The 23,344-nt window shown below is 44.0% G+C and overlaps 1 protein-coding gene across 2 annotated transcripts in view; it reads left to right on the top strand.

The window, feature by feature from the left end:
- The window catches only part of zswim8 (zinc finger, SWIM-type containing 8), a 54,657-nt gene that overhangs the window by 13,923 nt on the left and 17,390 nt on the right, over positions 1–23,344 (top strand). For both annotated transcript variants that reach the window (XM_083987957.1, XM_083987956.1), the window contains exons 2-14: positions 4,762–4,915; positions 7,235–7,329; positions 8,335–8,507; positions 9,958–10,065; positions 10,207–10,288; positions 10,426–10,546; positions 12,408–12,609; positions 12,815–12,990; positions 14,465–15,857; positions 18,793–18,924; positions 19,729–19,908; positions 22,147–22,330; positions 22,592–22,699. In XM_083987957.1, coding sequence (XP_083844083.1) covers positions 4,762–4,915; positions 7,235–7,329; positions 8,335–8,507; positions 9,958–10,065; positions 10,207–10,288; positions 10,426–10,546; positions 12,408–12,609; positions 12,815–12,990; positions 14,465–15,857; positions 18,793–18,924; positions 19,729–19,908; positions 22,147–22,330; positions 22,592–22,699 — 3,108 coding nt within the window. The remainder of the gene's footprint in view (positions 1–4,761; positions 4,916–7,234; positions 7,330–8,334; positions 8,508–9,957; positions 10,066–10,206; positions 10,289–10,425; positions 10,547–12,407; positions 12,610–12,814; positions 12,991–14,464; positions 15,858–18,792; positions 18,925–19,728; positions 19,909–22,146; positions 22,331–22,591; positions 22,700–23,344) is intronic.

Genomic DNA, 23,344 nt, shown 5'->3' with positions numbered 1-23,344 from the left:
CTCTGGAGGGGAGGGGAGGCGGGGGGAGGTTGGGTGGTGGTGGTGGTGGTGTGGGGGGTAGGGGGGAGGGCAGTGAGGGAGCTGGGATCCAGTGAAAAGAGTGAATGAGTGCTCACTCAGCTCTTGGCTCGGCCCCGGCTACAAAGGAACAGCTGTTGTAGTGGTGTCTTCTCCGTGCTGGGAGCTGATTGGTGGACAGCCGGCTGCCATTCACCTGCCTCGGCCAATCAGGGGTCGGCCGCATGAACTCTGTTACTACCCAGCCACTTCTCTTTCTCTCTCTTCACGTTGGAAAGCTGCTGTTGGACAGACTGCCCCAGTTTCTCATCACAAACTAATATTGTCATTAAATAGAAATAGAAATGAAGTTAGATAAATGAGCAGTATAATTTAATATAATGAGCAGTATAATATAATATAATATAATATATATGTAAAATATAATATAATAGCAGAAGTAGCATTAGTCAGTGGAAGATGCATGCTTGAAAATATGTTGCTTAGCACAATAAGACAAGTAAACGTGGAGGTTACCAATCATCAATTGTAACAATTATCAGTTAATCTTTGGCTTAGCCTCATTCAGACACATGCAACTCAAAGTGCTTTACAGGGGCATGGATATACATTAAATCCAAAATGTTAAGATTAAAAAAATGAAATAAAATACATGTAGAAACTAGATTGGATTAAATTGAAATAAAAAATCAGTATACGAAAGAATGAGTAGACAGTTTCAGCAGATCTCAATATAACTATGGAAAACGCATAGTGAAAGGTTAACCTTTCTAATGAGTTCATATTATCAGTAGAAACTAAAACAAGAATGCTTAACCACACAGAGTGTATAATTATACTGAGTGATAAATGTAGACTGTTGGGTTTGCTTGCAGCTTTATATAAAGCCCCCCTCCCCCCTCCCCCTCCCCCCTCTCTCTCAAGCTCTTGGCAGAGTCCAGGACAGTGTATCACAGGAAACTAAGGTCTCATTAGTGGCTGTGCAATTACAGCCACTAAGGTTACTTCATTGATTTCACCTGTGAAACGTCTCCGTGTTTGACATGTAGCTTTAAAGCTGCCAGGGGGGATTATAGGAGGTGGTCTTTTTCTAAATGGTGCAACCTGAATTACAAGTCTGTAGATTAAAGGGGAATTTCCATTTTTTTACAATCTGGACCTTATTTCTAGCATAAAATACGATCAAATCACCCAGATAACTTTAGTGTCATTACAAGTCGTTCTTAGACCCAGCCAAGAGCCGCATATATCCGTATAATGTGAGTCTACAGGGCAGCAGAATGCAGCCTCTAAATAACACATTATCTGCCACGAAACTCCTTCATTTCACCAATATTTACTTATGATAGGCTAGTGCTATTCCCGGTCCTAGTCCAGGGTTAGCTGTTATCAACATCCGGGGTCTGTAGGTTGACCTACTGACCTCTGACCTGGATGATGTCATCTCAGACCGCTGCCCGGCTCATTCTGATAATAATCATTCTGCTTCGGCATTCGGGTCCATTTTTATCTCAACTAGCCGGAGCTTTAGTGAGTCCAGGTTGAGGAGAGGAAGCCTGTGGAAGATGAACTTCATCCAGCTGCTCATTTTGTTCTGACAAGTCAGAAACACGCAGAAACGAACCGTAGCATTAGCAGTAGCAACAAGCCGTGCCGCACCACGGTCAGAGATGACATCATCCAGGTCAGAGGTCAGTAGGTCAACCTACAGACCCTGGATGTTGATAACAGGTCAGCCCAGACTCAGAGGGGAATAGCACTAGCCTATCAGAACTAAATATTGGTGAAATGAACGAGTTTCATGGCAGATAATGTGTTATTTAGAGGCTGCATTCTGCTGCCCTGTAGACTCGCATTATATGGATATACGCGGCTCTCGGCTGGAGCTCATTTTGTCAGGGCGACTTGTAATGACACCAAGTTATCTGGTTGAGTAAATGATCGTATTCTATGCTAGAAATAAGGTCCAAATTGTAAAAAAACGGAAATTCTCCTTTAAGAAGGTGAGTTAGCAGGTTTAACTGGTTCATAATGTCACATATAGTCAACCATGTCAGACCCATCAGGATTAGGACTGTGATGATGAGCAGACATGGAAGAGAGGAAGACAAAGGTGAACACGTGGTTTTCCAGAGCAACCCAGGTTGCAGTGAAGTGAAAATACAAAATAAACCAAGACATGGAACTTAACATAAGATATAACCAACTTCATGGGTTTTTCATGCTTATAAATATTGACTTTTGTAGTTGTGCTCAATGGTTTTTATAATTTTTATTCTGTTTATTTATTTTTTATGCAAGTTGTTATTTGAATGATTAATACTACTTGAATATCAACTAATCACAGTTTTAAAACCAGTCTGGAGCCTCATTAACATGTCTCCAGTCCCAGTAAGTGAAGCTTGGAATGAAACAGGAGTGATTGCGTTTTTACCTCAGTTTGAGAATTGGTGAAATCATCTTTCTGTATTGTGTTTCTTCCCTGTGTCTGGGTCACAGACAGTGTCTTTATCCAAACTACGGAACATCTTCATCCATTTATGTCTGATTGTGGGAGTGGAAATGAGGGCTGTGTGCACATGTGGCCAATTTTTCAATGAGTGAGATTTATGAAGTGGAGCCATGCAAACGCATCTCTTTCTAATTCTGATGAATAGGATGTGTGTGTATTTGTGGTTTTAGCCATGGACCACTTTATGCGTCTGGCCTCTGCTTGTGTGCTTTTTATGTGCTATAGCTTAGATTTCTGATTACACACACATAACATCTGAGTGATGCTAGTCGTCCTGCCTTGATGGGTTTCCCATGGCCTGTAACTGTCGGCCCCCTGAGCCTTTACACCAATGATGGCATCGTATGAACACAGTGCTTTCCTCCATATATGGTAAACAGCAGCACAAGTAGTGGCTTGGAAACGGAGCTGTGTAATCTGAGACCCATCACTTTTTCTTCTCTCAGTGGCAGACCACTGTGCGCGCAGTAAGACTCCTGTCATTGTGCTTATGCTGCCTTTTTCCAGTCAGACACACACACAGTGTTTGTGCTGATTCCTCTGGATCATCATTATTTTACATCTTCTCAAAACCTGAAGTCAGTAGCAGGGACTGCCAGGTCCATTACGCCCCACTTTAGTGAAGCTTTGGTATAGGACTGGTTACCACGATGTCACTGTGGATCACTTTGAAAAAGCTATAATACCTTCTGCTCTTCAGTCAGGTCTTCTAGCACTGGATCAGCCCCTTCCCAGCTTTTTAGCCCAATGTTCTGTCCACAATCTGGTGCAGGAGAAAAGATCATGAGGGTCTTTAGAATCTTTGGAGTCAATCTGAAACAAGAGAGAAACAGGGACTTAAAGGGACTGTAGGATAATCAGAGCCAATCCAAACAGCCTGAGTGAAAAGCTACAGTGTGAACAGCAACATCAACCAGCCTCGGCCCTGGCCAGGTGATCTGACCCCGCCTCCTGAGGTGGTCTGGTATGGACACTGACAATTTGAATATGTCCTGTGCAACTTTGAAGGACCAACTGACCTATGGCTAAGCCACAGGTTTCACAGTACGAGACATTTCACAGGAGGCTGTTGATGATTTTTAGGGACAGAAAGATCAGATGACATCAAGAAGTCACCAAAATGATCTGAACTGTGCACTGAATGGATATAATCATTTTATTGTCGAGAAAGACGAATTACAAGCCAAAATGTACAGGTCCCAGTGCAAACGTGATCCTATCCATCACCATCTACAACTAGTCAAACTAGAGCCCTATGGACAACAGCTAACACTGATTTACTATTACCACAGTACAACATGTAGAACAAAATAGTCTACTGAACAAGGTGACATTATGAGCAACATCAGCTAGGAGCTAACGTTAGGCTAACGTTAGGCTAACTTTAGCTAACGTCAGCCAGAGATTTCTTTCCAGCAAAGTGACGAGATGTTGCCTCAAACAAAATTTTGATTTACCTTGGAACAGATGTAGACGTTGTTAAAGGGATAGTTCAACATTTTGGCAAATTGGCCCATTGCCATAATCCCTATAGTCATAGCAGTAGGTTTGTTACCTTTAATTGTCAGTGCAAGCTATTTTTAGAACAGCGGAGCAGAGCCTCGAGCTGCTCAGAGCTACGCTACGGAGGCTATTGGGATTTCTTGGTTTCTCTCATCAAACTCATCAAATACACAATCCAACAACTCCACAACGCTCTTGTGGACAAGTTGTGACCTGCACATTCACCACGCTATGAGATAATAACACAACGTTACCAGACAGAGTTGTTTTAGAGGCAGAGACTGCTTGCTGAAAAACTGCCCCGACGGGAACGCGCATCAGCGGTTTTGTATGAATTTACCTCGAAAACAACTCTGTCTGAGAGTGTCCCAGTGTATGAGAATGGCTATTTGCAGTGTAATTGGCTCATCGCGTTTGAAGGCGGGGCTTAGCCCTAGGTAAATCACTCCACTGATGTTCCCCGACAGTCTGAGTTCCATGATGAACCCAAATTATTTTACTGTTCTAAATGGAGAAAACTTAATTTCATTGTAGCTGCAGGTTCATCATACACTCAGCCACCTTGGGCCTCAATCAAATCACTAAAGACTCAGGTTAATACCAGATCTCAACACTGACCAAGGAAACATATTTTCACCTCTGATCACACCCAACCACATCTTTAAATAATGTGACACTGAATTGAGTCTGACCAAGCTGCTCTTCCTCTCTTCTCTGGTCTTCCTCAGATGGTCAGGTGATTCCACTGGTGGAGCTGTCAGCGAAGCAGGTAGCGTTCCACATCCCGTTTGAGGTGGTGGAGAAGGTCTACCCCCCCGTCCCAGAGCAGCTCCAACTCCGTATCGCCTACTGGAGCTTCCCCGAAAACGAGGAAGACATCAGGTGAGATCACGGATAAACTTTGTCTTTGTCTTCACTTCAGATTAGAGAAGTCCTGATGGTGCAGTTTGCTGATGCCTTGAGTTGACACCTGTGTTTTTCCTGTTAACTTACAAAAGAGAGCTTAAGATATCTCTAACAAACATTGTTCATTAGTTTCTCTGGTAAAAATGTGTGTGAAGCAATGTGACGTCCATCCTGTGGTACTCGGTGACTAGTTGTCTGAAAGCTACCACCTACAGTGGGTCGTACAACGTAAATGTGAAAAATAATGAAGGTGTCTGGCAACGACTTGAATGTCACCAACTGTCATTTATACAATTATTCAAACAAGTTCACAGCTTACTGACTGATTTTACTTAAAGGTTGACTATGTAGAATTACCAGAACAACAACAGAAAAAGAATTCCAGCAGTTGATAGCCAGACTGTTGCTAGGTAAAACGGGCCGTTGCTAGGGATGCCGCTCTGATCAGAGGACAGACAGGAGGAGAACTATGCAGGATATTTACCTTATGTTTCATTTTTACCGTCATTAACAGCATAATAAATGACTTGTAGCTTGTTACAGGGAGAGTGGAGGCTCTCTGCCTTCCACACCGCTGCTGCTCAGAGCCTCCGCTGTCACTGCTCCCGTCAAGTTGAAAAAAAAAAAAAAGGAGCTTGGTGGCACCGGGAGTCCGCGACAGTAAACATGTTTATGACAGATAAGACTACACAAATACACCCATCCTAACAAGTATATGATAATCCATTGATCCACCGATGGATTATTAAAAAGGCTTGGTTGGAAACAAACACATACGACCGGGAGGAGGCAGAAAAACAGCAGAGAATTGAGCCACGTGTCGGCTACGGGCAGGTACGAATGTAAACAGAACGTGACAGAAAGTCATTGTCGAACCCGTCAAAAAAAATTTAAAAATATTAATTCAGATTTTTTTTAATGGAAAAGCAATACTTTCATTCTGTACGCCTCAAAACGCCCCGTGGATGTATTTTTTTTTTTTAAATATAGCTTTTAATAAAGATTCTACATATTCAACCTTTAAAGCCTCTACGAAGAACTTTCATTTAGTGTTGATTTTGGCATTTTAGCCGTAGTGTTTTGCTTACACCATTTAGAAATAACTTATCTATTGGACCTAAAACCTCATTTGCTGTTTTAGATCATACAGCGACATCAGCAGAAACCAGAGACTTTTGCATATCCAGTTAAAAGTTGTTTGTAGTTGCTTTAAACCAACGCCAACCCATTTGCCAGAGTTGACGGGGATAGTAACCGTAGCAACAGAGACGAAGCACATTCCAGCTGCTAGTAGCACGTTTGTGATGGTCCAGATGAAAAATTAGCTCAGTGTTCGAACTGAGGAGACAACAAACACAGGTTGGCATTAGCTGTGTTTCCATTAGCACTGGAAATGCGTAAAACCTAAACATCCTAATTAAATGCTGGTAATGGAAACGCCTACATTTCGAAGAATATCCTCAAAACATTTTTACGCTCTCATGAGGTGGTTTTTCAAACATTTCCATATAAGAGTGTATCACAAAAGTGTAATGGAAACACTTTTTCACATTTACACGTCACGGTCTGATCAGATCTGATCCCGTTGGTAATGTTTTCTGGTTCCCTTCGCTCTCCCGTCTGTTTTTAGTCGTCCTGTCCTGTGTACCGTTTTCACCCAACCGGGTTATTTTAATAAAACTTGGGCGTGTGAGGTACAATCATTCAACTCAGTCTGATAACTGAGGCACTGTCACACAATAACATGTCCATGTAAATAACCAAACAATAGTTTCTTGTATCAATTCTAATTCTACTTAGAATTAAGGCTCATTCGCAAAACACCTTTCAATGGAAACACCTGTAAATAGGAATTGTCCTATTTCGAAATTTTAGAAATATCGCTTTTATGTTGTGAAAACCTGTAATGGAAACGCAGCTATGGTTGTGGTTGGTCCTCATTTGAGACTGCTGTTTGTGTAATTACCCTCTCTGCCAGAAGGGAGAGACAAAAATCTGGTAAAGTAGTGGCCGAAAGGACAAAGTGTTAACATCTCACCTAAAGGAAACACATGGTGTCTGGAACATTTTGGTTTCCTAAACACTTGAGTGGTAGTGGCAGATGTGCGTACCTGAGTCAGTGTCCCCCAGTGTGTCCTGGGACAGGCTTCAACCCTCCATAATCCCTGGTTTAGAAATCAGACAAATTGATAATCTGGGTTAATCAGTTTTGTGAGTCACTTTTTCCTTTAATCCTTCTTTCCCCTCTTGTTTCTCTCACCTGTTCACTGTGTCTTTCCTCTGTCTCTGCCTCAGGTTATATTCCTGCCTGGCCAATGGGAGTCCAGATGAGTTCCAGCGTGGAGAGCAGCTGTACAGGATCAGAGCCGTCAAAGACCCGCTCCAGATTGGTGGGTTGAACTCCTGTTGTAAACTGTAACATAACCCAGTGTAGACTGATCATAATAACTTAAAAGGATAGTTCAACATTTTGGCAAATTGGCCCATTGCCATAATCCCTACAGTTTTAGGAGTAGGTTCGTTACCTTTAATTTTCGGTGCAAGCTATTTTTAGAACAGCGGAGCAGAGCCGTGAGCTGCTCAGAGCTACGCTATGGAGGCTAATGGGATTTCTTGGTTTCCCTCATCAAACTCATTAAATACACAATCCAGCTGGGGCGGTGTTTAGCTCAGTTGGTAGAGCACCCACCCCATGTGTTGAGGCTATAGTCCTCACTGCAGACGGCCCTGGTTCGAATCCTGCGTCGAGTCATCCCCCCCCTCTGCCTCCCATTTTCTGTCTCTCTTTCAACTGTCCTGTCCATCAAAGGCGAAAAAGCCCCCAAAAATATACAAAAAAAAAAAAGAAAAAAAATCCAACAACCCCAAAACTCTCGTGGACAAGTTGTGACCTGCACATTCACCACACTATGAGATAATAACAGAACGTTACGAGTTGTTTTCAAGGCAAATGCAGAGACTGCTTGCTGAAAAACTGCCCCCGACGGGAACACGCATCAGCAGTTTTGCTTGAATTTACCTCTAAAACAACTCTGTCTGGTAACGTTCCATTATTATCTCATAGCGTGGTGAATGTGCAGGTCACAACTTGTCCACCAGAGCGTTTTGGAGTTGTTGGATTATGTACTTGATGAGTTTGATGAGGGAAACCAAGAAATTCCATTAGCCTCCGTAGCGTAGCTCTGAGTAGCTCGCGGCTCGGTTTGGCCCTTCTAAAAATATCTTGCACCGACAATTAAAGGTAACGAACCGACTCCTAGGACTATAGGGATTATGGCAATGGGCCAGTTTGCCAAAATGTTAACTATCCCTTTAAGCTTCCAGGTTAATTTTCACAAGTACAGTTTAATTCTGCATTAATTACAATACACTACTAAGAAGTTGTTTTTGTTTAGGGTTCCATCTCAGTGCTACAGTGGTGACCAGTCAGGCTGGTCAGTCTAAAGGAGCCTACAATGTGGCCGTCATGTTCGATCGCTGCCGCATCACTTCCTGTAGCTGCACCTGTGGAGCTGGCGCTAAATGGTGCGCCCACGTGGTGGCTCTCTGCCTCTTCAGGATCCACAACGTGAGTAAATTCTATCAAACTGTGTCACGTTTTCATCTAATTAAATGATATTATCTTATGGAGAGAATAATGCTGATCAGACAGCATGTTGCGTCTGGCACAGTGTTATCAGATGAGGAGGAAGAGTGTCACAGTGATGAGCCATCAGACAACCACACAGTTCTACAAGATACTGTCAGGAACAATAGCAATAAGAATTATTTTTAAATTATTAGTTTTTCCAGGTAAGTTAGACAGAATGAGGTTTTAGACAAGTGATCCAGACAAAATAAGCAACTTCTCTTTGGAGTGTGTAAACTTATCATGGACACTTATTACATAATTAGTATTTTCAGATTCAGATTCAGATTCACAATGCTTTATTTGTCCCAGAAGGACAATTCAGCTCCTACAGTCACCGACTTAATAAGACAAACATTTATACACAGTGTGCATCAAGTAGGGAATAACATCATAAAATATGCAATAAGCTAGAGGAAAAACCAACTTAAAAGGAAAATAAAAACAGTCAGGTAAATTAGTAAAGTTCCTAGGTGTATTGCACATGGACACCTGCTTCACATTCAGCAGCTTACTGGCAGAGGGGATTAACGACCTGGAGTCAGGGTTTGTCTTCCTGGGTGGCGGCAGGTAGCGCAGACCTGGGGGCATGAGACTGAATCTGTGATCGCTGTTGCTGATACTTTGGGCTTTCTGAAAGGACCCGTCTCTCCCAGAGAGAGTTTAAATCAGTCAGCTGCACCCCAGTGATTTTGGAACAAACTTTGACTACATTGTTTCGACAATTTCTGTCTTTTACCACCAGACCAGCACAAAAATGAGAAGGCTGCCATTCCTAAAGCCTAGCCGCCGCTCCTTCAAATTTCTTTTTTTTCCTTTTTTTTACTGTCACAAATACACCACCGTCACGTCTCCACCTTCACTCTTTTTTTTAGATGTTAAAACAATGCAGGGTTTCCACTACCTCAGTACAGATCAATGGGCGGTGGCGCTGCTGCTGTGTTTTTAAACTTAGCAGGTTTGATTCTTGTCGGATGTCACGTTCGAGTGCATGTGGAAAAGGACCATAAATAATAACCCCCCTAAAATGTCTCAATCTGCTCTGTTTATCAATAAACATTTATATAATGGGGAGGATTGCCACCGTCAACAGGGAGGGCTTTACCGCCACTAGCGGCAACACTGTACACATACACAATATGGGCTTTCTGCGAAAATAAAGTTATGAAAATACAACTAGAGAGCATCTTGGAATGGGACCACACCAATTGCAATGCCCATCAACATGCTGTCACTACATTACTACATTTTCATGAGTACTCGGTACTCATGGACCGCGCTGCGTCCATCTTTTGCATCTTTGGCCTGTAAAGTCGTGTGGGTGTTCTGTATGTTTCTGTAACCTTAAGAAAGTGGGAGTGCTAAAAAGTTAACCTGTGTGTGTGTGTAGGCATCAGCAGTGTGTCTGAGGGCTCCTGTCTCAGAGTCTTTGTCCAGGCTGCAGAGGGACCAGCTCCAAAAGTTTGCCCAGTACCTCATCAGTGAGCTGCCTCAGCAGGTAAAGTCCTCATCCAGCTGTTCTCTCTAGAAATCAAACCACTGGTAAAAAAAAAAAAATAGTGGGTGTTTGTATATTTGTGTGATTTACATTTGATGTATCTGGCATAAGCAAAGGTATTCATTCAGCTTTGTGTTTCAGATCCTACCCACAGCTCAGCGGCTGCTGGACGAGCTGCTCTCCTCCCAGTCCACCGCCATCAACACCGTGTGTGGAGCTCCAGGTACAGTAGCAGGGATGAGCACATGCTGATTTATTAATATTGAAAACATAGTGAACCAACAAATATAAATAAGCAATTTTCTAGATTGACACACATAGGACCGATTTCCTTATCTTTGTGTGTGTTTGTGTGTGTAGACCCGACCGCGGGGCCTTCGGCGTCCGACCAGAGCACCTGGTATCTGGATGAGTCCACCCTCAGCGACAACATCAAAAAGACTCTGCACAAGTTCTGTGGGCCCTCCCCTGTCGTCTTCAGGTACCTACACTCAAAACCCTCTAAAACCTGATCACATGACTCAGCAGGAGACACAGCCTCCATGTAAACACAACACCTGGATGAACTGCAGCCCTGAATATTTTATACTAACTAACTAATGGAAAAGTGCGTTAGTTGACTTGCTTTGGTCCGGACCAAATGCAATGTTTATTTTTTTGCATGGGCCAGGATTTGTAAACAAAGCCACATGTATGCTGAGGTGGTTTAATCAGTGGTCAGAGACATCTGGGACGGGGGAAAGCCAGGAGCGCTAAGTGGAAGTAAAAACTTGTTCTGATATTGATCTTGATTATGCACCTTAAAGGGACATTGTGTAACTTCTCCTGTTATCTATTCACGAAAACCGATTATTTGGTTAAAAAGTCTGTTTTTCATTAATCAGTAACCCCCCCCCATCAACAAACTGAAGTGTTCCTTTCAGCTCTGAATGAGCCGTTCATATCATTCATATCTACATGGAGCAGGTAAGCTCGGTGCTGCTGCCATGTGGTGTCTCCATGTTTTTACGTTCAGTGGCAGCGTGACGGTAGGAAACCACGGAAACTCAGCGGAGACACCGGAGCTGTCGGCTCAGGTCGAGGTGGCGTCTGTGAAAAGTCACCACTGATGCTGCATTCACCTGCAGTCGGGCAGACGGCCGTCGGTAACAAACCAGATGTCATTTTAGTCACAGAAGTCCAGAGAAAGCCGGTAAAACGTGGGTCAGGTAAACAATACCACATCACCATGACAACATATTGTCACGTGTATTGTTTTGCCTCATGCTGACGGAACACTTGTTTACATAGAGGCTTGTTTATGCCGTTACGTGCAGCAGCTGTCGTCCGTCTGCCGTCTGCCCAATTTCATGTGAATGCAGCATGAAAAATACCATTGAGTTGCTTGCGATCTACAACCGCAACGCTAGATGGGAGGAATTCCTACACAATGTACCTTTAACATTTGCAGAACATTTTGAGTATTAAGAGCATACAATACAACATCCCTTTTACGATGCTGTTCTTATAATCTTACAAAGAAGACGACTTGCTGGAAGACGGCTGCCAAGTAGAGAGCGTCTATGTGACAACGACAATGTGACATTTCCATAACACTTCCTGGAATCTGAATTGAATGCAGTCACACTGAAGAAAGGCTGAAAGAAAACGTATGAAGTGTTGTGTAAAGTAACTGACAGAGTCACAGTCAGCTCAGTCCTGACCACATCTGCCTCTGTCCCCTGTATTTTCCATCCAAGTCTCATTGTTAGTATCCCATTAAAGGTGGAAATGCCCAAAAGAAAAAACAATGCATTATGTATGTCTCCAAACCCCTGTGACAGAGTTCCAGTGTTGTACAGAAATGATAAGTAAGGAACTACCTATATATCAGTGGTTCCCAACCTTTTTTGGCTTGTGACCCCATTTTGACAATTTCTGGCGATGTCACGATCACATGACTGCGGCCGTCAATCAAGATGCGCCAACTCAGATCATTCTATATGCTGCATTTTATTTGAACTTGATTTATATTTGAGAAAGTGAAAGTATAGAATACAGTTGTTTAAGATTGTGTGTGGTGTTTTTAATCATAACAATGTTTAGTTAAAAAAAAAAACAGTAATTTTTTTATCAATTTCTAAACATTTCAGGCGACCCTATTTGAATTCTAGGTAACCCCAAATGGGGTCCCGACCCCAAGGTTGAAAAACTCTGACCTATGTATATCCTTGTACGAAATTACATATTTCTCAGCTTTTATCACCCCAATCATTTTTCTTCCCCTCACTCTTTCTTCCTCACTGATTTATCTCACTGTTTCTTGACTAAAATTAGAGTTTTGTGTGTGTTTTCACTCTCAGCGACGTCAACTCCATGTACCTGTCGTCCACGGAGCCGCCCGCCGCCGCTGAGTGGGCGTGTCTGCTGCGACCCCTGAGGGGCCGGGAGCCAGAAGGCATCTGGAACCTCTTGTCCATCGTCAGGGAGATGTTCAAGAGACGAGACAGCAACGCAGCCCCGCTGCTGGAGATCCTGACCGAGCAGTGTCTCACCTACGAACAGGTACACACCCGACACGACACCAGCTCTAACTGCTGAGAGGCTGTAATAAGTGCAATTTCAATTTAACACCTTCACAGTCCTTTATGATGAACAATCTCAGCACAACTAAACCGAACAGCTTCTCTTTCTTTCTGGTACCTAAAAGATCCTCATAATAAAGCCGTGTACACACACCTCACTGAACTGTTTGTGTGTGTGTGTTCAGATCATCAGCTGGTGGTACAGTGTTCGGACATCGGCGTCCCACAGCAGCGCCAGCGGCCACACCGGCCGCAGCAACGGCCAGTCGGAGGTGGCGGCCCACGCCTGTGCCAGCATGTGTGATGAGATGGTGGTGCTGTGGAGGCTGGCAGTGCTGGACCCCACCATGAGCCCATGCAGGTCAGACCATCAGAGGTTACCCAGGTTACACACAGGGACTTTTTATGTGGTGATGAAATATGTTAAATCCAACGGATCTGAGCACATTCAATCACACAATGAATCACCCTGTTTACACCTGGCATTAACATGTGTCTCCAGTGTCTAGATTGAAATCCCATCACTTGTTTGAGCAGGTAAATTTAAAAAAAAGAAGAAAATAAATAGTAGAAGAGGAAGAGAAAATGGTAGCCATCCATGAAGTTGTCAGACTAGTCTGTTTTGGAATTTGGAAACCGTAGCGTGCCGCGTTGACGTGTTTCCGCATGCATAGTTTTTTGCGGATACAGGATACATTGCCGTTTACACTTGTTTTCAATGTGGTTACAACGCAATCCGTCCTCAATGTGTCTTGAGTGCGTTTACACCTATACTTTCATGAGGTCAAGCACTATCCGATTGCAATCCGATCACTGAAAACGCATGTTGATTCCAGGTGTAAACGGGGTGAATGATTGACTGCATCAGACAACACAGTTAAAGGGATATTCCGGCGTAAGTTTAACCCATGGTCGAACGCACAGTGAGACTAAGTAGAACCCAACCTCCAGAGATCAAGTTTGCCGACCGCAAGCTTCTCGAGTTGTAGCGACTTCAGCACAGACAGCCAGATGGTAAAATACTGCTGTCTATGGAGCCAAGAGCCAACTGTGATCAAAAAAGCCACTCATAGCCACAGAACAGCACCAAACTTCATTAACTGAAACAGGGTCCCAGCCCATAATACGAGGCATCAAACAGCCGCTAGCTTTGCCTGATTTCTATTTACAAAGGACAAAAACACAACTCACCCACTCTCCTCCAGCTGCTTGCTAGTTGTGGGAAGTCGATTACCGAATGCATCAGTGTTCCTCTCTTTTTCTAACAATAACTAGCGAGTGTTAACAGGGAAATGAAGTTGAGTTGCTCAAACTACCACAGTCAGCAAAGCGTGCTGCATTTTTGGAACCAAGCGTCACTGGACTCCTTACTTTTCTACTGCACTCGGTAATGGACTCGTCAGGGCTTCCGCACTAGTAGCAAGCGGCTGGAGGAGAGTGGGTGAGTTGTGTTTTCGTCTCTTTTCAATAGAAACCAGGCAAAACTAGTGGTTGTTTGATGCCTCGTATTATGGGCTGGGACACTATTTGTACTGTTGATGAAGTTTGGTGCTGTTCTAAACATTACTTGTGGCTGTGAGTGGCTTTTTTGATCACGCTTGGCTCTTGGCTCCATAGACAGCAGTGTTTTACCATCTGGCTCTCTGTGCTGAAGTCGCTACAACTAGAGAAGTTTGCGGTCGGCAAACTGGATCTCTGGAGGTTGTGTTCTACTCTGTCTCACTGTGCGTTGGTTAGACCATGGGTTAAACTTGTGCAGGAATATCCCTTTAAAACGGTAGTAATATGAACACGGGGCTGGTGAAGAGGAATAAAGGCTGTTTGCTCCTTCCCAGGCGTCTGGAACTGGCGGTCCAGCTGAAGCAGTGGCACCTCAAGGTCATCGAGATCGTGAAGCGGGGGCAACACCGCAAGTCTCTGGACAAACTGTTCCAGGGCTTCAAGCCGGCCGTGGAGTCCTGCTACTTCAACTGGGAGGTGGCCTACCCACTGGACGGCATCACCTACTGCAGCGCCGATAAGAAGAGCACCCCGTTTTGCTGGTCCAGGGCGGTGCAGCATCAGAGAGGAATCAAGGCCGCCGCGGGGGGAGGCGGGGATTCCTCCGAACCAGGAGGGAGAGGCGACGGCGGAGCTGCGGGAGACTTCAAAGGAAGAGGAGGCGGATTGTCTCAGCAGGAAGTGGCGGTGCGACCCAAAGAGACCATCCTCACCAAGAGGAAGGGTCTCTCTGTGAGCGGAGGGGGAGGGATGCTGGTCCGTCTCGGCGGGGGGGTCTCTCTCTCCCTGGAAGACGGAGGAGGGAAGTGCATGTACAAAGGGCCCGGCTCCTCCTCGGGGGGGAAGCTGAAGCTGACGCAGGGAGGCGGGAAGGGGGCTTCGGTAGGAGGCACCGGAGGGAGCGGGGGGCTGGCGGGGGGCAAGCACGCCAGCGCCAAGCGGAGAACCAGCAGCGAGGACAGCTCCCTGGAGCCCGACCTGGCCGAGCTCAGCCTGGACGACGGCTGCAGCCTGGCCCTGGGGGCGGAGGCCAGCAACACCTTCGAGTTCCTCCCCCCGCCGCCGGAGATGCTGCCCTCCCCCAGCCCGCTGCTCAGAGACTCACGCAAGTACAGCAGCAGCAGCGGTGGAGGAGGAGGAGGAGGAGGAGGGGGCAAGGTGTTCGAAGCCAAGCGCGTCGGTCACGGCTCGGCCCCGCTCCCTGCCGCCGCCGCCGAGCCCGCCGCCCCACCCTGCTTCCCCGCTAAAGAGACGGTGCTGGTGGTCATGGACGCGCCCGCCGCCGCGGAGGAAAAGGAGGCGGAGCTGGAGGCGGAGTCCGTCCAGAACAGAGATGAAGATGTAGACTCGGCCGGCAGCAACCAGCCATCCACCTCCCCCGCCACCACCGCGGCGCGACCGGGCACCACCCAAACATCCGCCAAGACGCCGAGGGGCCGCAGGGAGACGGCGGCCGCTGGAGCTGCGGCGGCGGCAGGGGGGGCAGCGGTGGTGGTGGTGGTGGCGCCAGGCGGGGCTGCAGCTCCACCTGGACCAGCCAACCAAGGAGCAGAGGCAGCAGGCGGAGCTGCGGGCGGAGAAGCCGTGGGCGAGGACGACTATCAGGCGTACTACCTGAGCGCTGCCTCAGAGGAGGGAGGCGACAGACAGCTGACTGACAATCACCAGGAGGAGGAGCCAGACATCTTCGCAGGGATCAAACCGCTGGAGCAGGAGGGACGCATGGAGGTGAGACTCTACCCACAGCTTCATATGAAGGAATTACTACAGTATAAGATAAGATAAGATTACACTTTATTGTCAGATCACTCTGAAATTTGTCTTGCGTCCCATGACGTTCAAAGTTTCACATAAATAATAACAAAATACCAATAGCATACGTAGCATTAAAGCAAGAGCAAGAGGCAGAATTCCGGCAATTTTTGACCCCTAAATCGCTGTCCTGATGGTCACCCAATGTTGGGGGGGAGCAACAAAACATGACTAGGGAGGGATGTCACGATTACTTGTTTTCACAATTAACCGTGGTATTAAACGCCACAATTAATTAATCGTAAAGATTCCTAAATATTGGCACTTTCCAAAAATGTTCGTTATTGATGTCAATTTACGTAACACTGAATTGGTGGGAATTTAAATGTCATTTGTAAGAAAAAAAAAAGATATAATAAATAATAATAAACTTAAACATTTGGTATAGATGACAATTAATGACTTTAATATTTCAAACATTTACCCTGGGGGATTAATAATTGGCCATATATTAATAGATACTTAAAATATTTGTGTATATTAGACATATAATCATATTTTGACTATATTTGATTTTACACATTCATAGTGTTGTGAAATTAATTAATGCATAATAATCGTGATAATCGTAATACTGTGATTATATTTCTGACAATGTTCGTACCAAGAAAATCTGTAAACGTGACATCTCTAAACGTGACTAAAATTGATGCAGGTAAACCAGAGTTACACCATAGCAACAACGCTAACCTATGGGGGCAATTCTTTCAACCACAACAAAGACTCAAAAAACAATCAAATATCTATGGTACATGACTGGAATCCTTAGAGACACCACTGAACTCATATTCATTAGATTCACATGACGTCACTGTGTTTCTGCGCCGCCATATTTGTTTCCGTATCAGGGCAATCTGGGCACAGATCACAGCGTCACGTTACCAGAACAAGTGGAGTAGTAGGAGGAAATCAGCAAGAGACCGAAAATTGACATTATTTGAAAGATGCCAGGATTATATTGTGCTGTTGACTGTGATAGCAGTCGCCAAAGAAACCCCGGACTGCAGTTTTATTCCATCCCAAAAGACGTAAAGTTATAGGCGGAATAAATAGTTGACTGCAGGCAGTCTATCAGTGGCAGCGTGGGCTGTGACAAGTCTCACAAAAAGAGGGGATTCACTTTTTTTAAATAACATGGATACATTGAATTCTGCATTTTGATTACTTTCTTATTAATTACTCACTGATTCTGCATTCAGTCTTTTATTTCTGTATAACAGACCGTTGCTAAGTAAAACGGGCCGTTGCTAGGGACACCACTCTGATCAGCGGAGCAGGGCAGAAGAACTATCAAGGATTTTTACCAGCTTCAGACTAATTGTGATGTTAGAAAAATGACTTGTAGCTTGTTAGAGGGAGAGTGGAGGCTCTCTGCCTCCCTCACCGCTGCTGGAACCAAACCTGCGATCAGAGCGGACAGAGTGGACGGGCCAGCGCAGTGTCACAGCTGTGACCAGCTGTGTCTGTGCCACCGCGAGTCCGTGACACAAACGTGTCCCGTATTCCGTAGTCTCTTATGACAGACAGGACGACATAAATGCGCACATCGTAACATTTACATGATAATTCATCAATCTACTGATTGATTATCAAAAGCTCGTTGAAAACAACTACACACGAGTCGACAGGAGGAGGGTGAGGAGCAAACAGCGGAGAAGTGACCGGACTAAGGACTTTGATCAACATTACGTATCAAATTAATTAATTAATTCATAAACTGTGTAATAAGTGGGATAATATAGAGTTTGTCTGTTGTTATAGAGATATAAACCCAGACAGGATGTATGAAACCCTGTCATTTTGTCAAGAAACTGTCATTTCCATCCTGCGGTTTGCATGCTGTCATATGAGGAGACCTGTCAAATCGGACACAAATATGGCGGCGGTCCCTTCGACGTGACGTCACTGCAACCCATGAATAGTGTACAGTATAAACAGTATACACTTTGTGTTTTTGCATGTAGTCACTCACCTCAGATAGATAGATAAATAAACGGTGGAGCAGTGCAGTGGTAATGTCCATAATATCTCCGACCATTTATTTTTGTAAAGAAATCATCACAACAAGGAAAAAGTGTTTGTTTCTGTGGCGGGGAGAGCAGGCGCTCTGTGATCAGATAGTAATGTCTTTCCAGGACGTTTCAGAGTTCGGCTGTCTGAGGTGAGTGGCTACATGCAAAAACACAAAGTTTATACCGTTTATACTGTACACTATATGAGTTCAGTGGTGTCATAAGGATTCCAGTCATGTACCATAGATATTTGATTGTATTTTGAGTGTTTGTTGTGGTTGAAAGAATTGCCCCCATAGGTTAGCGTTGTCGCTATCCCTAGCGCCGTCTAGCCATGGTGTAACTCCGGTTTGCCTGCAGCAATTTTAGTCAGGAATTCTCCTTTAACTGAGCAACAGCTCCACTTGTAATTCAGTATCCATGTTGTATTCACCATGGGTGGTTGAGGCTGATAAGACCCAATCAGGGAGTGACTGTGGGTGTCTGTGTCATAGTTTGTATGACAGGTCTCAGTGTTTGCCCATTCAGACAACAACTCACTCTACACCCCAGAGTTTTTAACCTACAGTGGGCTCCCAGAAGTATTTCCATTTTTGCTCCTGTTCATGGGGACATAGCCTTAATGACATGTGCTCTCAATCCCTCTTAAAAACATTTGTGTGCATCTATTTTTTAACAGCAAAGTTTGCAAATGTAAAAAAGAGACCGGATCTGCTGCTGGAGGGTCCACTGCTGTAAATCTGCTGAAACGGTGTTTACTGGCTGCCGCTGACACCAGACACCAGAGATGAAACATTACTGCTGTACTGATATGTGTGTGTGTGTGTGTGTGCGTGCAGGTGCTGTTTGCGTGTGCCGAGGCGCTCTACGCTCATGGCTACAGTAACGAGGCGTGCCGGCTGGCCGTGGAGCTGGCCAGAGACCTGCTGGCCAACCCCCCGGACCTGAAAGTGGAGCAGCCTCAGACTAAGGTAGCCAGTCACAAGATCCAGCAGCCAGGAACACATTCCTCTCCTCTCTCCATCAGTGTCAGTCTGCAAACTCATCAACATTTCAAACTGTGGAGTACGATATTTAATCTTTCCTCATGAAGACCACCATATTCTGTTGATATCTCTTTTATTATTGCTTATGCACCAAGGCACAATTTGATCTAAAGTGGGCCTAACCAGTAAAACAATAGCATGATAACCTATAAATATATTTTTAAATTCCTCTGTTTTAGTACATTATTAAGATGTTTACAGTTAACGAACTATCCTTTTACAAAACATATTATGAACCACCTGAAATTTCTTGATGAAAATATGTGCAATTTCAAATTTTCACACTTCAGATTCATGCTGAGGGCCGGATTGGACCCACTGCCGGGCCGGTTTTGGCCCGCGGGCCGCATGTTTGACACCCCTGCTGTAGAGGAAAAACTGAAAAATGATTGAACTTTTTCAAACATCTGCTGCTCCAGCATATTTTCACATAGAGACTCCATTTAAAGGGATAGTTCAACATTTGGGCAAATTCGCCCATTGCCATAATCCCTATTGTCATAGGGGTAGGTTCATTACCTTTAATTGTCGGTGCATTGCCGTGGCAACCTCTGAGTGCCAGAGCCACAGCTGAGGCCAATCAATTAATACACCCGCTATACAACTCTCTTTTTTGTAGTGTTAGTGTTACCATGCCAATTGTAAATGATTATGAAAAAGGAAAGAATTCCATCACATGTATTATTTTCCACGTTCCATCTTCATTATACCCTCTCTTGTTGGATTTAGGGTAAGAAGAGCAAGGTGTCCACCAGCCGTCAGACACAGGTGGCCACTAACACGCTGTCGAAAGCCGCCTTCCTCCTCACCGTCCTCAGTGAACGTCTAGAGCTCCACAACCTGGCCTTCAGCACCGGCATGTTTTCCCTGGAGCTCCAGAGACCGCCGGCGTCGACCAAAGCTCTGGAGGTCTGTCTCTCTCTCTCACACACACACACACACACACACACACACACACACACACACACACACACACACACACACACACAAACTCTGTATGCACTACTGGTTGAAAAAAAAAAAAAAAAGTGAAAATTGAAATAATGATATTTGGTAAATGCAAACATGTAAATTAACTATAAAAGAAGCCTTTAAGGTGGGCACTGCTTTTTGATTGGTGCTTTGTTAAAAGGGTTTCCTCCATTACTTCTAGTACAGTGGCCGACAAGGGCAAATGATCTGCAACAGCCCAAAACACTTCCATGAGAAGACACGAGCTTAGAAATGATGCATACAAATTGAGACCGGACTCAAATAAGAGTGCATGATGCAGAGATGGCGCGAGATCGTAGCGGAAATAATGAAAGTAATGGCAAACAAACACTGCATATCTCCAAAATCAGGCAGGTTTCCAGGATGCCAAGTCGCCTACTCATTTTAATGTAACAATTGCCGATGAGAACCGGTGTCAAAAAGGAAAAAAGGAAGAAAAAAAGAAACAATCGATCACGGACTTCATGATCGATTACCATGGCAACGAACGAAGCTTCGAAGCTTCGATTTTTTTGGGTCAGCCCTAGTGTAAAGTAAAACAAAGAGCATCTGAGGAAAACTGTGAGATAAAATAGATCATAGGATGACATCACTTAAAAGCAAGTCTGTAAAAGTGGGTTTTAAGAAGTTATTTAAAAGACAAAACGAACACATGAACAGCAAAAGAGCTGCAAATCCAGAAACCATGCAACAACAAGAACACATCAACCCCCAACACAGATGCAGAAAAGCCCTAAGTGATCCACTAGCACATGTAAAATATCAAACAAACATTTGTTGCCTCTTCACAACAAAGGTTCTTAATATCTAGACCTCAGGGTTTCATTTCATATGAAGGCTGGAATACATTTTTACTCACCACTTTTTGTGGCGTATCCACAGAAGAATCTGAGTGCTTGACCTGACTGTGTTGTTTGTCACAGTCTTGTTACGTCACTCTGAATAGGTGTTTGAAAGTTTGTGAACCTCTTGAGTCATTTGGATTTTTGATTTTCTTATTTTATCGTTGCCTGTTTTTGTTATGAAAAGTCAGGCTTATGTTGATCAATCCATGTCCTTGTTTGGAGAGAACTGTGTGTGTAGCCAGCAGACTATGTGAAACATGGAATCAGAGTATTTGTGAACCCCAGCTGCACTGGTAAAGTCAAGTAGGTAGACTCAGGTGTGGGTGCTCAAGTAATGAATTAAGCCGACCAATCAAATGAAGCATCCTTAGGAAAGGCTTTTGTAAGATCTGTAAGACAAATCTTTACACATGGAGGACACTCAGCATCACCACTGGACTGCCATTAAACTTTGACCAAGAAGCAGCAGAAGGAGAATAAATCAGGTAGAGGCCAACCCACTCCAGACTGCTCTGGCAGCATCTGGGATGTACATGCTTCAACAATCAAACGGAAAGTGAATAGACATTCATGGGAGAGTTGCTAGAAGGAAGCCTCTGCTTTCAAGAAAGAACAAAGTTGCAAGAACTAGTTCAAACTTGTCACAAACGATTACTTGTTTTCACAATTAATCGTGGTATTAAACGTCACAATTAATTAATCGTAAAGATTCCTAAATACCGTCACTTCCCAAAAAAGATTATGTCAGAACCATATCGGCAGATGTGCACCAAAATAAAGGTAAATGCACAGATACTGGTCCATTTATCTAACGTAACATTGAATTGGTAGGAATTTAAATGTTAGCGTGTCATTTGTATTTTAAAAAAACAATGAAATAAAACAAAAAATTATTAAAATAAACGTAAATTTGGTATTGATGACAATTTAGGACCTGAATATTTCAAACCCTTCCCCTGGTGGGTTAATAATTGGTCATATATTAATAGATACTTGAAATATTTTGTGTAAACAATGAGTAATGTAATTATATTTTGACTATATTTGATTTGACACATTCATAGTGTTGTGAAATTAATGAATGCATAATAATCGTGATAATCGTAATACCGTGATTATTTCTCTGACAATAATCGTACCAAGAAAATGTGTAATCGTGACATCCCTAAGCGCTGTAAATGTTGTCATTTTGAAATGGGCTTCCTTATTCCTTCATAAACACCTGTGTGTAGTATAGATGTTGTGTGTAGACATGCTCATGTACCACACATACTGACCGTGTGTGTGTGTGTGTGTGTGTGCTGCCCAGGTGAAACTGGCCTATCAGGAGTCAGAGGTGGTGTCTCTGCTGAAGAAGATCCCTCTGGGCCTGGTGGAGATGTCGGCCATCAGAGAGAGAGGCGAGCAGCTCCGAGACGGAAACTTCTGCGATTACCGGCCTGTGCTGCCTCTCATGTTGGCCAGCTTCATCTTCGATGTGCTGTGTACCCCAGGTAAGTACCAATACTGGTTTACAGGAGCTTTCAATTGAAGGGTAAGACTGCAACAACAAAAAATGTTGTCCAGTTTGAACTTCTGTCTGGTAGGATGTTAGGGAGAGAGAGGGAGAGTCAGACCAGTGTATACATCAACCACAAGGCCAGGATGTCCCTGGATAGTTAGAATAATAGAACAAGTTATTATGAAAGTTTGAGTAAAGATGTTTTAAATGTGAACTTCAAGAATTAACATCCCTTTCACTTTTCTCCATATTGTTTGTGCAGTTGTATCTCCAACGGGTTCCCGTCCACCGAGCCGCAACAGGAACAATGAGATGCCTGGTGATGAGGAGCTGGGCTTCGAGGCTGCCGTGGCTGCACTTGGTAAAAATAAAGATCATCAGACCATCTGGATTAGATTTTCTCTCTCAGTGTTGAGTTTTCCTCACCTCAGCATGTTTCTCTTTGTCTGTATCTGACCCTGTCTCCTTCACTCACTACGTTTACATGCAGTCAATATTCGGGTTAAGGTCATTATTCCGGTTTCTGAAACATTAAGAATAACCTGTTTACATGCGTGAGCAAACAGGGTTATTCCTGTATACATGGTATTTGTAATCATTTGGGATATTCCGATCAAAACAGCAATGCGTGTCGTTTCCGCTTCTTCTTCCTGTATCCAAAAACAACAACGTAACTGTTTGCTCACCTTTTTGTAGATCTCACTATCCCTGTACTTTCTACCGTCTACAAAAGACATGATGTTTATGTCTTTCACCACTTATGAAGTGATGTGTTTCCTCCTTGCTCCAAAAGTGTGGTGTTATGTTGCGTTGCGCCATGTTTACAACAAATAGTTCCAAAGATTCCTTGCGAATAGAACATGCGCAAAACACATATTAATGTTCCTTTAGATGGGGATATCCCATCGATAGGCGTATACATGACCAAATATTGGGGTTAGAAACCCAGGGGTCATTTTCGGGTTTTTAAAAACCGGAATATGAGCATATTCCGGTTTTTCAAAGG

This window comes from Trachurus trachurus (genome assembly GCF_905171665.1).
Source record: "Trachurus trachurus genome assembly, chromosome: 15".
NCBI lineage: Eukaryota > Metazoa > Chordata > Actinopteri > Carangiformes > Carangidae > Trachurus > Trachurus trachurus.
This window is presented reverse-complemented; position numbering and strand designations above follow the sequence as displayed.